This window comes from Ursus maritimus, unplaced genomic scaffold (genome assembly GCF_017311325.1).
Source record: "Ursus maritimus isolate PB19 unplaced genomic scaffold, ASM1731132v1 scaffold_14, whole genome shotgun sequence".
In the NCBI taxonomy this organism is placed as follows: Eukaryota; Metazoa; Chordata; class Mammalia; order Carnivora; family Ursidae; genus Ursus; species Ursus maritimus.
Window position 1 is genome coordinate 44,974,845 of NW_024423786.1, and position 13,624 is coordinate 44,988,468.

A 13,624-nucleotide genomic window follows, 5' to 3' on the forward strand; every position below is an offset into this window, starting at 1 on the left:
GGGGGTGCGAACAGAGGCTGAATTTAAGCCGCGGCTCTCCCCACATCAGAGCCCCCACTCAAGAGACCTTAGCAGCCTTTCCTGATTCGGAAGGGACACAAAATAAATGCAGCAAGGAGAAATGTAAGTGGAAGGTCTGTTTCCCCATCCCACCACTCTACCAGCCTACCTCTCGCGGGCGCGCCGCACGCCCTCCTGCTCCACCGGCCCCACGCCCTCGCGCAACCCCGCCGTGTCGCTCAGCAGCGCCGGGAAACCGGCCAGGTCCACGGGGGTCTCCAGCACGTCGCGGGTGGTCCCCGGCTCCGGGGACACTATGGACACAGGCTTCCGGCCTGGGATGCAGTGAGGGGTGGGGGTTATCTCGAAGTGGGCGGGGTGGAGGCCGTGGAGCCCCTCCCCCAGGCTCCACCTCCTGGCTAGACTGCGTTTTCATCCTCCTGGCTCCTCCTCCACACCTGAACTGCTCCCCAGGTCCCGGCCCCGCCCTCGACACGGGCCCCGCCCCCGACACTAGGCAACGCCTCCCACGCACTGAGTAGGTTCACCAGGCTGCTCTTGCCGGCGTTGGGGGGTCCTGCGACCACTACATGCGCTCCTGAGCGAAGCCTCTGCCCGCGCCTGGCATCTCGAAGATGTGCGCTCAGTGCCAGCTCCAGCTCCCGCACTTGACTGTCAACTGCGGATGGAAGAAAGCAGAGGGGAGGGAGTCAGGGGGCCTCCGGGGCCTACGATGCGAGGTGTCCCCAACCCCTAGGAGGACCCACCTCGCTCCAGGACGCCCTCCTCCAGGTTGTCATCCTCACCAAAGTCGATATAGGCCTCCACATGAGCCAGAGCCTGGTGGAGCAGATGTGGTGATATGGTAACCCAGGAACACCCCCCCGCCCCACAAGGTGCCCAGGTTGAGCTTGACTCAAGGGACCAGATTGGAGGCTCATGCACAGGAAGATCTCATGCACAGAATGGGCAGGTGGGGTCTCTATGGCAGGGAAGGGGCGAAGAGGGGGCTTGCCTTAGTGAGAGTCTTGGCCCAGGCACGGCAGAGGTGGCCCAGTTCCCCGTCCAGCTGCCTCAGCGCCTGCCGCCGCTGCGCCTCGGTTTCTGCATGAATTAGATCCGCCAGCCCCTCCACCTCGGTCAGGCTCAGCTTCCCATTAGCGAATGCCCGCCTGGTGAACTCACCAGCCTCAGCTGGCCGCAGCCCTGGCACACTGCCTGCGAGAAGGTACTGGGTCCTGAGCTCCCTGGCCCCCATCCAGGTCCACTGGCAGAGCCAGATTTCGAACCCAAGGCTGCAGACTCACCCAGGGCCTGTAGGACGCCACTCACCACCGCTGGGCCTCCATGCACGTGGAACTCCGCGCAGTCCTCACCCGTGAAACTTTGGGGACCTAGTGTGGCGAGATGGGAGTCGAGGAGAATACGGCTAGGCAAACGCCGGGGGGGGGGGGCGGAAACTGGGTCATGAAAGCTACAGCAAGTTCGGGATCTGGAACCCCTCACCTGGGAACCAGAGCACCAGCGCGCGGTCCAACGGCTCCCCGGAACGGGGATGGCTGAGCAGGCGCAGGCAGGCGCTGCGAGCCGGGGGAAAGTCCCGGGGCGCCGTGAGGCTCCGGAGGGCGTGGCCGCTGGCGGGACCGCTGGTGCGAATCACTGCGATGCCGCAGCGGCCTTGGCCGGAGCTCAGCGCGAAGATAGTGGCCCCGGAACCGGGGACCGGAGCGCCGCTGCCCTGGCGCGTGCACGATCTGGGACTGGAGAGGAGGAGAATCAGTGTCTCTGGGAGGCTCTGTGGCAGAGTGGCAGGTGGATAGAGCGCTCGATGTTCGGAAGATACCCCAGGTGGAGGCTCTGAGGCTAGGGGATGGGCAGAATGGAACGTCTGAGGCCAGAGGGTGACCCGACTGAGGTCTCTGAGAGCAGAAGTTGACCCAGATGTGGGTCTGCGGCAGGGGGGTGTGTGGATATATTATGAGGGTGAGGGCGCTGATGTCACAGTGTGACCCAAATGGGAACTTTGAGGCCAACAGGTGACACAGATGTGGGCTCTGCGGGGGATGAACGGACTAAGGCTTGTGAAAATGAGAAAGGTGGTTCTGCCCCAGGGAACTGGGGCCCACATCCCAGGGAGAGGGTTTGGAGCCCAACCAGCGCCCCACGCTGTCACACCCGTTTCCCGTATTGCCCCACCTGCGAGGCCCACGTGCGGCCCGGGCTACTAGGGTCCAAAACCCCCGCCACATGGATTCACAACCAGCGACCCGCCTACCCGCTCTGCTTGGGCGGCTTCTAGTCCTGACAGAAGGCTCCACCCACTCCGCGGCGTGACTGGTAAAGTGTTTAACGACTCTCGATCGTCATTGGGCCCCTTAGGAGACATATGGCCCACTCACTGAAGATCTTCGTTTCTATTGGCTAGTAACGGGGAAAGAGGCGGGGAAGGGGCAGGATGCGAGGGTGCAGCGAAATGGCGTTCCCCCGGCAACATAAGACCGAATTTTTAGGATCCTAGAATCGCGGGTATCCCAGACACCGGAAATGAAGGGTGGGAGGAAGAACCGGACTTGGCCCAGCGCCGTCGGAATTACAACGAGGCGAGGGTTCCAGCCCCGTATTTTCCATCTGGCCACTCCATAGCCTTAGGCGAAGCAAGAGCATCCCGGGGCCGGAGAGGGATGACTTCCGGGAATCCACGCCCTGGACCTAATAAAATCTTGTCCAAATTTCTGGAAAGATTCCTACCTGTGTTCCCAGAACTCTCCAAGTTTCTCGCCCCTCCCCCAGCTCTCCCTCCCGCCGTTCTCTCCTCCTCGGGTACCCTTCTTCATTTGATAAACTCATCCTCAGGACCTAGCTCCGACAGGACACCTTTCTGGAATCCCCTGCACAGCCCTCTCTGCCCTCTGGGCTTTCCTGGCCCAGGCCTGCTCCTGCAGAGCTGAGTGTCCGGTCTGTCTCTGGCTCCCCGAAAGCCAGAAAGGGGAGTCTCAGGGATTACTTTCAGGTTAACTCAGGACAGCGCAAAATAGCGGAATAAAGCGCTGATGGTGGAATTCCACGCACTGGCTGGGCGGGGTCTCCGCGGGCGCTTTCGCACGGACAATTCTCTGGTTCCTGGACGGAGCGGGCGGGCGACACACTTGCACTTGGGGAAGAATCTGTCAGACCCGCTAGAGTTGTAATCCCTGCCGCGACCCGCTCAACTTTTTCATTTGTAAAAGAGTGACAAACGCGGACACCCGCCTTCTCCGAGTTGTTCCATCTGTCATAAGTATGCATCAGGTGCCTACTGTGTGCGCTAAAAACCAGAAGGGGCCCCTGCCCTCTCTGGGCTCTCATTCTAACAGAAAAGGCTACTCAGGACGGTCAGGGATCTGTGTGCAGATAAAATACAGGACGCCCAGTTAAATGTGAATTTCAGATAAACAATAAGGCTTTGGTATAACTATGTCCCATGTAATATCTGGGACATACTAAAAATGTATTCGTTTGAAATTCATTCATGTTTAAATGGGAGGACTGTACTTTTATTTGCTAAACTTGGCAGCTCTATCGGGTCCCCTCTGAGGTTACGTCCTGAGGGGCGCAGGGGTTAACAGGATGGGGAGGGCGTGAGGAGTGCCTTAAGTAGTTGAAAGGCACATGCTAAGGCCCTGAGGCAGGACTTGGTGTAACTATTAATTCGTATTCTAGCTGTGAAGTTATTGCTACCTGGAATCTCCCCCGACCCGGCCCTCCCCCGCCCACCGCCTGCCGTAGTCAAATCACGCCCAACTCGAGATTCCAAACCGCGCCCTTGCAGATGGGGAAACTAAGGCTCGGCGGCGGAGAATCCAGGCCCGGGACGGGCGGAGACGAGACCCAGAATTCGACGCGGGCGGGGACACATCCTCGGTGAATGCATCTTCGGTGCGGGCGGAGACGAGCACCAGAAAGCGAAGTGGGCGGGCGAGAACAAAATCCAGAAAACAACACGGGCGGAGTCGAGAACCCAAAAGCGACGTGCGCGGGGACGAGAAGGAGAATCGAGGTTCCGCGCGGGCGGAGACGAGAAGCAGCGCTCGGGCACGCGGGGACGGCGGCCGGCGCGGGCGGGCGCGGCCTTTGTCTCCACCTCCAGAGCGCTCCGCGGCTGCACCCGCCCGATGAGCCCGCGGCCCCCCGGCGCTCGGGCCGCCCGCAGCCCCTGACCTGACCTGGCCTCGCCATGGCCGAAAGCACCTCCAGCGCCGGGGGCACGTCCCTGGAGGGCGAGCGTGGCAAGAGGCCCCCGCCTGAGGGCGAGCCTGCAGCCCCGGCGTCTGGAGTTCTGGGTATGTGTGAGGTGGCTGTATCTGACAGGGTTGCAGGTGCCTGTGGTGCGCGCGGCGGCTGGACGGGGAGTGGGATTGGGGTCAGCCGTCCCGGGCCTGGAGTCCAGTTGAGGGGACGGCTTCTCCCGGCACTGCGGCTGCGGCGGGGCCAGCGCGGCTGGGACGGTACAAGAAGCGGGGGTCTCAGAGCAGAGACTCGGACACGCCCCTCCGACAGCCCCGGCCTGGGGTTGAGCTCTGTCACCCCTTTGGGTTACCGGATCGCAGCCCGACAGGGATGCACTTGAGATAGCCTCTCCGCAGAGGATAAAGAATAATACGGTCCTGGGTTCGAATCCCAGCTCGCCTGTGTGACCTTGGGTGCGTGACTTAAACGCCCTGGTCCTCAGTTTCCTCACCTGTGAAATGGGGGTAAGAACCGCGCCCAGCTATGAGGACGCGCTGGCATGATGTGGTGAAGCGCTCGGGGCTGCTAGTGAGCGCCCTATCGATTGTGGTTTTGGAGGCGGAGCTGGGCCTCAAGAATGAGTAAGATTTGTAAGGGAGGACCTGGGGGAAGGGCATTCCTGGAGGAGGGCCGGGCTGGTGCAAGGACGTGGAGGGAAGGAAACTAGCCAAGGCCAAAGCTTGCAGGTCCCCGAATGGCGGACTGAGAGCAGAGGAGCCGTGGCGAGTGTGCGAGCAGGCGCTAGGGCTGGAAGGATGAAACTGGAGGCTGGGGTCCCGGTCTGGGAGTGGCCTGACCTGAGCCCTGCCCCGCCTGCCCCCTAGATAAGCTTTTTGGGAAGCGACTCCTGCAGGCTGGTCGCTACCTGGTGTCTCACAAGGCGTGGATGAAGACAGTGCCCACGGAGAACTGCGACGTGCTGATGACCTTTCCAGGTACCCATGCCCGCCGCCTGCCTGGTGCCCAGATGGGCTCCCCTGAGCTGGGCTCCCCTGAGTAGGAGTCTGTAAGAGGCCTTGTGGCAGGAGCCATCAGTGTCTGTGCCCCTTGGCAGACACGACTGATGACCACACGCTGCTATGGCTGCTGAACCACATCCGCGTGGGCATCCCCGAGCTCATCGTGCAAGTCCGCCACCACCGCCACACGCGTGCCTATGCCTTCTTCGTCACCGCCACGTATGAGAGGCGAGTCTCTGTCCCTGGCCTCTTGCTGACCCTGCTACCCAGTTCCCCGCCCTTTCAAGCACCAGCTGTGAGGTCTAGCGCCCTGCATTCGTCCCAGGTGGCCGCCAGGTACACCAACCCGAGCTCCAGGATGGTGAGCGAGGGTCTCCCCATGACCTCACCTCCGTGTCTTCCTGGCAGCCTACTTCGAGGAGCCGACGAGCTGGGTTTGCGCAAAGCGGTGAAGGCCGAGTTTGGCGGGGGCACCCGTGGCTTCTCTTGCGAGGAGGACTTCATCTACGAGAATGTGGAAAGTGAGCTGCGCTTCTTCACCTCCCAGGTGCGGCCAGCTCTGGCTCCCAGTGCGCAGCCCTAGCCCGTGGGCCGCTGCTCCCTGTGCTCAAGCCCTGCCCTGTCCACTGCAGGAACGCCAGAGCATCATCCGCTTCTGGTTGCAGAACCTACGCGCTAAGCAGGGCGAGGCGCTGCACAACGTGCGCTTCCTGGAGGACCAGCCAATCAGTAAGCAGGCGGGACTAACCTCCAATCACATGTGGGGAGTTGGGTGGGGCTCTTAGAATACAGCCTATCAATGCAAGAGGGCGGGGCCTAGAAAACGGACCTAAAAGCTGGTGAAGAATTGGGTGGGGCCTGGAGACATAAAATAAGGTGAAGAGGTGTGGCCTTAGCATAGGGGTGGGGCTTACTCCCCGGGAGGCCTGCCCAAGAGAAACTGTTCTCTGGGTCTGGGATAGGGTAGGGGCAGGACCATGGACAGCACTCCATGCACTGTGTGGTGGGGCCCTGGCCTCAGTTTCCTCTCCAAGAGACCAGCTGCTGAGAGTTCACCCCTTCTGACGCCGGCTCTGCACCATTCCTCAGACGTTCGGAGCAGTGAACTGAGGCCAAATGGCTTTATTTATTTATTTATTTATTTATTTATTTATTTTTAAAGATTTTATTTATTTATTCGACAGAGATAGAAACAACCAGCGAGAGAGGGAACACAAGCAGGGGGAGTGGGAGAGGAAGAAGCAGGCTCATAGCAGAAGAGCCCGATGTGGGGCTCGATCCCAGATCGCCAGGATCACGCCCTGAGCCGAAGGCAGACGCTTAACCGCTGTGCCACCCAGGCGCCCCTCAAATGGCTTTATTTAAAAATAGGGTTCCACACTGTGACCCCACCCTCCCACGTGGATTCCTGCACCCACCCCCCACCCCGCCTGCCTCTGCACCTCCCAAATTCTGAAGGAGAACCAGATATTCTGCCCACTCAGAACTCCTCCCCTGGGAAGAGCCTCTGAAGATTTAAAAGAAGGGAAAAACTGTGACTTGGGTTTCGGCCAGGGGAGAGGGCTGGCCAGGCCAGGCACAGGCAGAAGGATGGGGCTCACCTGCTCTTGTCCCCCAACAGTCCCTGAGTTGGCGGCCCGCGGCATCATCCAGCAGGTGTTCCCGGTCCATGAGCAGCGCATCCTGAATCGCCTCATGAAGTCGTGGGTGCAAGCTGTGTGTGAAAACCAGCCTCTAGGTGCGGCCCCAGGTGGGGGGTGTGCGGGAGTCTCTAGAAGCGGGCAGGGCTGACGGGGCCCCCACTGTGCTCCTGGCAGATGAGATCTGTGACTACTTTGGAGTGAAGATTGCCATGTACTTCGCCTGGTTGGGCTTCTACACATCAGCGATGGTATACCCAGCTGTCTTTGGCTCTGTCCTGTACACATTTACAGAGGCTGATCAGGTGCTGGAAGTGGGCTGGGCAGGGGCTGGGGTGCCTGAGACACCCTCCTCCCTGGCCAACCTGGCCAACAGCTCAGCCTTCCGCCATCCCCAGACAAGCCGGGATGTATCGTGTGTGGTTTTTGCCCTCTTCAACGTCGTCTGGTCAACCCTGTTCTTGGAGGAGTGGAAACGGAGGGGGGCAGAGCTGGCCTACAAATGGGGGACACTGGACTCACCTGGGGAAGCTGTGGAGGAACCACGACCCCAGTTCAGGGTCAGTCGGGGGTGTCTGAGTCCAAGGACTCCAAGAATGAGAGGGGGAGGTGGGGGGCACTGCAGGGGCAAAGACAAGGTGTGAAATAGGGCTGCAGCATCAGAAAGGGTATGCCGGGTGGGGGGCTCTGCATGCTCCAAAGGAGAGGTGTGGGAAATTGCATTTGAGGGACTGGGAGAGGGGGACTAGGTGGGGGTACCACAAAAGCAAAGGCGTGGTGTGGTGGAGGGAAATTGAATTCAGAGGCCTTGGGAAGGGTGTGTGGGGGCAGGGGCAGCCCCTCCGGCTCCATGCTGAGCCCCACCCCCACCCTCTGACAGGGTATCCGGCGCATCAGCCCTGTCACGCGGGCTGAGGAGTTCTACTACCCACCCTGGAAGCGGCTGCTCTTCCAGCTGCTTGTGAGTCTCCCCTTGTGCCTCACCTGCCTGGCCTGCGTGTTTCTGCTCATGCTCGGCTGCTTCCAGCTGCAGGTGACCTCCGGCCCCCAGCCCCGGCCTTGGCCCTGACCTGGCCACCCCCGGCCCAGGTCCACTCTGGGCTGAGCCAGATGCCTGGGTGACCCGTGAACCCCCTGCCCCTGCAGGAGCTGGTGCTGAGTGTGAAAGGGCTGCCCCGTCTTGCCCGCTTCCTGCCCAAGGTTGTGCTGGCCCTGCTGGTCAGTGCCAGTGCCGAGGGCTATAAGAAGCTCGCCATCTGGCTCAACGACATGGGTACGCCCTGCAAGGGGAGGTCCTGCTGCCCTGGGGAGGAAGGTCCCTACTGCCCTTCAGGGCCCCCGCTGCCTTCAGGGGGCCTGGGCCACCTCCTTACTCATCCCCTCGGCCCCCAGAGAATTACCGGCTGGAGAGCGCCTACGAGAAGCACCTCATCATCAAAGTCGTCCTGGTGAGTGGCGGCCAGCAGGCGGGCAGCGAGGGCTCTGTGTGGGGCGCAGGAGTGGCTCCTGGGGGCAGGGCAGCCGAGGGATTGCCCACTGCTTCCTTCCCGCAGTTCCAATTCGTCAACTCCTACCTGAGCCTCTTCTACATCGGCTTCTACCTCAAGGACATGGAGCGCTTGAAAGAGGTGAGACCCCAGCCCAAGGCAGTGCCCCCCAGTGGTGGCCAGTGGGGGGCCGGACTTGGCCCAAGGGGTCCACGGGCTCTCCAGCCCCTCCCCCCCCTCCTCCATCCTTCTCTCTCTGTCCGTCTGTCCGTGTGTCCTCTCTCTGCCTGTCGCCCCCCCATCTGTCCGTCCACCTGTCCGTCGGTCCCTCCACAGCTCCTGCTCGTCCTGTCCCTGTCCCAGAGCCTCGAGCGGCAGCTTCGGGCGGTGCTGGTCCCGCTCGCGGCCCTGCGGTTCCGCCTGCTCCTCCTCTCCCTCCGGGGCCGCCTGCTCATGGCCCGGGCCAAAGTATGGGCAGATGGCGAGCCCGCAGGGCCTCGCCAGGGCGGGCAGTGTGGCTGTGCTTGGGGCCTCATGCTGCCTGAGCCAAGGGTGCATGTTCCAAGGGGCTGGGCTCTGCTGATGGGATGCAGATGGCAGGGCCTCTCGAGGCCCTGGGCACCAACGGAGCTCCTGGGCAGTGCCGCAAGCAGGGGGCCCTGAACCACAGCAGGGGGGAAGCACACGTTGCAACCCCAGGCGGTCGGCTAGGAGCGCTGTGGCCTGCTGGGCTATGTTTTGGCAGAGGACTGGTGGGAGAGGCTGCAGAGGTTGACAGCTGGGGCCTCCGTGTCCGGGGACATCTAAATGGGGTGGAGTCAGCAATTGGGTTCAGGGCATGTGTCTGGAAACTTGCTCCTGGAGGGCGGGTACCCCGCCCCAGCAGCCTGCCCTGGTGCCCCGGGCCCCGCCTGCGCCCCACGTGGCCTCTCTCCTCCCCCTTCCTGCCCCCAGATGCTGGCCACTCTGCTGATCACCCGCCAGTTCCTCCAGAACGTGCGCGAGGTCCTGCAGCCGCACCTGTACCGGCGGCTGGGCCGCGGCGAGCTCGGCCTGCAGGCAGCCTGGGAGCTGGCCCGTGCCCTGCTCGGCCTGCTGAGCCTCCAGCGCCCTGCACCCCGTCGCCTTGAACCCCAGGCCGAAGAGGGTGGCGGTGGAGGTGGCAGCGGGGGCCGCAGGTGTCTCAGCGGGGGCTGTGGGGCACCAGAGGAGGAGGAGGAGGCCACTGTGGAGCGGCGGCCGGCAGGGGAAGGTGGGGAGGTGGGGGACGGGCCTCGGGGGGCCAAGGAGGAAGAGGAGGAGGATGAAGAGGAGGAGGAGGAGGAGGAAGATGACGAGGAGGAGGGCGAGGACAGCAGCCTCCTGGACTGCGGGCTCCGGCTGAAGAAGGTCAGCTTTGCTGAACGAGGGGCTGGGCGGCGGCGGCCTGGCCCGGAGGCCCTCCTGGAGGAGGGGAGCCCCACTATGGTGGAGAAGGGGCTGGAGCCGGGAGTCTTCACGCTGGCCGAAGAAGACGATGAGGCCGAAGGGGCTCCCGGCAGTCCTGAGCGGGAGCCTCCGGCCGTCTTGCTCCGCCGGGCAGGGGGTGAGGGCCGTGACCAGGGGCCAGATGGGGGCCTGGACCCAGAGCCAGGCTCAGGTGACTCGGGCCGGAGGCAGCGGCGGCAGAACCGGTCGTCTTGGATTGACCCACCCGAGGAGGGGCCCTCACCCCAGCTCACCCAGGCCGAGCTTGAGAGCTGTATGAAGAAGTACGAGGTGAGGAGGGCGTCTGAGGCCCAAGACCAGGCCCTCAAAGGGGCAGGGCATGTGGCCTGAGGGTGGAGGTAGGGGGCGTGACGAAATGGGGCCCTGGATGTGGTTGGGAACTTCTGGAGGGGGAGCTCTGGGTCCATTCAGGATAATCTGAGGACGGGAGGCAGGCTTGAGAGAAGAAGGGAGTCAAAGGAAGGAGGCATCGGGTCTGAGGGAGGGGGACCAAGGCCACACCCAGGCACCCGCCTGCAGGACACGTTCCAGGACTACCAGGAGATGTTCGTGCAGTTCGGCTACGTTGTCCTCTTCTCGTCCGCCTTCCCTCTGGCTGCTCTGTGCGCCCTGGTCAACAACCTCATTGAGATCCGGAGTGACGCCCTCAAGCTGTGCACAGGGCTGCAGCGGCCCTTCGGGCAGCGGGTGGAGAGCATCGGCCAGTGGCAGGTGTGGGGAGCGGCCGAGGACTCAGAGCCAAGGCCCGGAGGGAGTCGGGGGGCACTGGGGAGGGGCAGGAGGCCCGGGAAGGGTGGCCGGACCCCATCTGAGCCCCCCCCGCCCCCGCTCCCCACGTTCCCCTGCAGAAGGTGATGGAGGCCATGGGAGTCCTGGCCATCGTGGTCAACTGCTACCTAATCGGCCAGTGCGGGCAGCTGCAGCGTCTCTTCCCCTGGCTCAGCCCTGAGGCGGCCATCGTGTCTGTGGTGGTGCTCGAGGTGGGGCCGGTGGCTGGGTGGAGGAGCTGGGGGGGGCGGCAGGGCATCCCCAAGCCTGCAGCCTCCTCCTCTGTTGCCTCAGCACTTCGCCCTGCTTCTCAAGTACCTCATCCATGTGGCCATCCCTGACATCCCAGGCTGGGTGGCCGAGGAGATGGCCAAGCTTGAGTACCAGCGCCGGGAGGCCTTCAAGGTACGCGGGTGGGTGGCCAGGCTCGGTGGACGCCTTCCCCCAGCGGGCCTTCTCCGCCTGGCCTGGCTGGCAGCCAGCTTCTTAGCAGGAGGGAAGAGGTACAGAGTCCGGTGTCATAATTAGCACGCCGCCCGGGCCGGTCCCTCCTGGAATCCCCGGTGGCATCCAGCAGCAGGCTGGCACTTGTGAACCTTTAGTCATCGCCAGCGCACCAGCAGTGTCCTGGTTGGGGCCAGGGACACAGCTGATGCTTCCTAGAAGCCCAGCTCCTGCCACATTCCTCAGAAAGCTGCACAGTGGGCCAAAGAGCTCGCCAGCGCCAGGCGGCGCTCTCCGTGATGGCGGAAATGTTCCGTGTCTGCGCCGTGTGGCCCCTCACTACTGGTGGCTGTCGGGCACTTGAAATGGGGCTGGTACAACCGAGGGACAGAATTCTTATTTTATTTTATTTTAGTTGTTTAAATTGACATTGACAAAGCCACATGTGGCTCCCGGACTGGCCAGCGTGGACTCCGGTCTGTGCCAGTCGGGACTCTGTCTGTCAGGGGTTCTGAGGGCCCAGTATGTGTTTACATTCTCCCAGTTCTTAAGGCAGTGTCTAGCACATGGCTGGGGACAGAGTTGGTAGCTGGTAATGTTCGTTCTCATCTCAATTCTCAGAAAGCGCTGGCATGGATCCAGGAATGCAGTTGGTGCCTAATAAGTGGTTAGATCTCTGCCTACTTCCTCAGAGAGCCTCAGGGTGGGTCCAGGGAAGCAGCTGGTGCCCAATAAATGTTTGGAACTCTTGCCACTTCTGCAAAGAGCAGCCGCATGGGCCTGGGGCCTCAGCTGGCCCCTGCTCACACACCCTTCCGCCCAGTGCCTGTAATGGCTCTGTTCCGCCCCCAGAGACATGAACGCCAGGCCCAGCACCGCTACCAGCAGCAGCAGCGGCGGCGGCGGGAGGAGGAGGAGCGCCAGCGCCACGCGGAGCACCATGCCCGGCGAGAGCGCGATGCCGGTGGCCGGGAGGAGGCTCGAGCCGAAGGCTCGGGGCTGGACCCCGCTGCCCCTGAGAAGGCCTCTGCCAAGGCCAAGGGCAGCGGGGCAGGTGGCCACGGGCAAGAGCGGCCCAAGCGCCCGGGGTCCTTGCTGGCACCCAACAACGTCATGAAGCTGAAGCAGATCATCCCGCTGCAGGGCAAGTTCCTGTCGTCTGGGGCTACATCCTCACTGGCCAGTGCGGGGGCCGGCCCTGCCGCCCGGCCACCCCCTGCCCAGTCACCCACGGGGAGCGACACCCGCCTGCCAGCCTTCCTCAGCTTCAAGTTCCTTAAGTCGCCTGAGACCCGGCGGGACCCAGAGCGCAGCCACTCACCTCCCAAGGCCTTCCACGCCGGCAAGCTCTTCCCTTTCGGCGGGGCCCGGGCCGACACCGGGTCCAATGGGGCAGGTGGGCAGGCCCGGCTGGACGGGACCCCCGGCGGTGGAGGAGGCCGAGCCCAGCGGAGTGGGCCGGTGGACGAGGCTGCGGCTGAGGAGCCGGACGCCCCCCGGCCTGAAGAGGAAGGCTCAGGTCACAAGCTTTAACTCGGGGGTGGGGACTCTGGGCCGGGCTTTGCGGGAAGGGATGGGGTGGCCAGGCCTGGGGAGAGGGGCTAAAGGGGACAGAGGAGGCCCGGTCTCTGGTACCGGTTGGGAACCTGGGTATGTGGTACGTGGAGCCTCTCAGTCAAAGCCTGCTCAGTGTCTCCAGGACCCCGACAGCCAAAGCCCCCCCATCCCAGTGCCCCTCCCAGGGCACCCTGTCCACCACGCTCGGGGGCCAGGAAAGATGAAGGAGGCTTCTTCACCACCCGGCCCAGGCTCTCCTGCCCCTATGAGACCCCACACCCAGCTCACTGGGGGGACTGCCCCCCCCCAGGCCTCTATGCAAGTCCCCACCCTGCAGCCCAGCTGTTCAAGGAGGCCTTCCTTGGAGGTGGGGGCTGGAGCTGCCCCCCTGGGGAGCTCGGGGTGCTCGGCCACAGGCTGCACCCACATCCGTGCCGAGTAGAGGTGCCAGCCTCATGCCCCCCACGCCCACCTTGCCGGCCCCAACCCCAGCCCAACCCAGCCCTGGGCTCCAACAGCTCATCCCCCAGGGAGCCCAAGAGGTGGCAGCTGCAGCACCAGGGACGCAGGTCAGAAATCAGAGGGACTTCCTCAGACTGTCCTCTCCCCATGATGGGGAGGGGCCCAGTGCCCAGAGGCAGGGGATGCACCAGAAGACGCCCACCCCTTGTCACTGATCAGAAGCAATAAGGCCCTCGATGTGCCTGGAAGCCCGGGAGTTAGCGCAGGCAGGGTCTGAGTCGGGTCCGGCGGCGGGGGCGGCACCCCCCCGGAACGGCCCCTCTCGCCTCCGCAGGGACAGCGCTGGCCCCGGTGGGCGCCCCTGCCCTCCGCACCCGCCGCAGCCGGAGCCCCGCGCCGCCGCCAACGCCGCTGCCCCGGCCCCCGACGCCGCCCGCAGGCTGCTGGCAGTGGGACGGGCCGTGGGGCTGCGGGGGCGAGGGCGCCGCCCCCCGCCAGGCCCCCGCCCCCGCCGCCGCCGAGTGCCCGCCCTGCGCCCTCGCGGGGCCCCCGC

The 13,624-nt window shown here is 63.6% G+C and overlaps 2 protein-coding genes across 2 annotated transcripts in view; one reads left to right on the forward strand and one right to left on the reverse strand.

The window, feature by feature from the left end:
* GTPBP3 (GTP binding protein 3, mitochondrial) overlaps nucleotides 1-2,998 on the reverse strand; it is a 4,305-nt gene extending 1,307 nt beyond the window's left edge. The window contains exons 1-7 of the mRNA XM_040629062.1: nucleotides 2,197-2,998; nucleotides 1,507-1,760; nucleotides 1,308-1,394; nucleotides 1,016-1,218; nucleotides 768-840; nucleotides 536-679; nucleotides 170-335 (exon numbers count right to left, since the gene is read on the reverse strand). Of these exons, the coding sequence (XP_040484996.1) occupies nucleotides 170-335; nucleotides 536-679; nucleotides 768-840; nucleotides 1,016-1,218; nucleotides 1,308-1,394; nucleotides 1,507-1,760; nucleotides 2,197-2,249 (980 nt within the window). The 5' untranslated portion in view covers nucleotides 2,250-2,998. The remainder of the gene's footprint in view (nucleotides 1-169; nucleotides 336-535; nucleotides 680-767; nucleotides 841-1,015; nucleotides 1,219-1,307; nucleotides 1,395-1,506; nucleotides 1,761-2,196) is intronic.
* Nucleotides 2,999-4,031: 1,033 nt separating this feature from the next.
* Nucleotides 4,032-13,624, forward strand: part of ANO8 (anoctamin 8) — a 12,842-nt gene continuing 3,249 nt past the window's right edge. Inside the window, exons 1-18 of the mRNA XM_040629069.1 lie at nucleotides 4,032-4,319; nucleotides 5,091-5,201; nucleotides 5,321-5,453; nucleotides 5,634-5,772; nucleotides 5,858-5,954; nucleotides 6,847-6,963; nucleotides 7,043-7,170; nucleotides 7,264-7,425; nucleotides 7,746-7,898; nucleotides 8,012-8,138; nucleotides 8,258-8,313; nucleotides 8,419-8,493; nucleotides 9,307-10,110; nucleotides 10,360-10,551; nucleotides 10,689-10,820; nucleotides 10,903-11,013; nucleotides 11,905-12,571; nucleotides 13,406-13,587. Of these exons, the coding sequence (XP_040485003.1) occupies nucleotides 4,214-4,319; nucleotides 5,091-5,201; nucleotides 5,321-5,453; nucleotides 5,634-5,772; nucleotides 5,858-5,954; nucleotides 6,847-6,963; nucleotides 7,043-7,170; nucleotides 7,264-7,425; nucleotides 7,746-7,898; nucleotides 8,012-8,138; nucleotides 8,258-8,313; nucleotides 8,419-8,493; nucleotides 9,307-10,110; nucleotides 10,360-10,551; nucleotides 10,689-10,820; nucleotides 10,903-11,013; nucleotides 11,905-12,571; nucleotides 13,406-13,587 (3,492 nt within the window). The 5' untranslated portion in view covers nucleotides 4,032-4,213. The remainder of the gene's footprint in view (nucleotides 4,320-5,090; nucleotides 5,202-5,320; nucleotides 5,454-5,633; nucleotides 5,773-5,857; nucleotides 5,955-6,846; nucleotides 6,964-7,042; nucleotides 7,171-7,263; nucleotides 7,426-7,745; nucleotides 7,899-8,011; nucleotides 8,139-8,257; nucleotides 8,314-8,418; nucleotides 8,494-9,306; nucleotides 10,111-10,359; nucleotides 10,552-10,688; nucleotides 10,821-10,902; nucleotides 11,014-11,904; nucleotides 12,572-13,405; nucleotides 13,588-13,624) is intronic.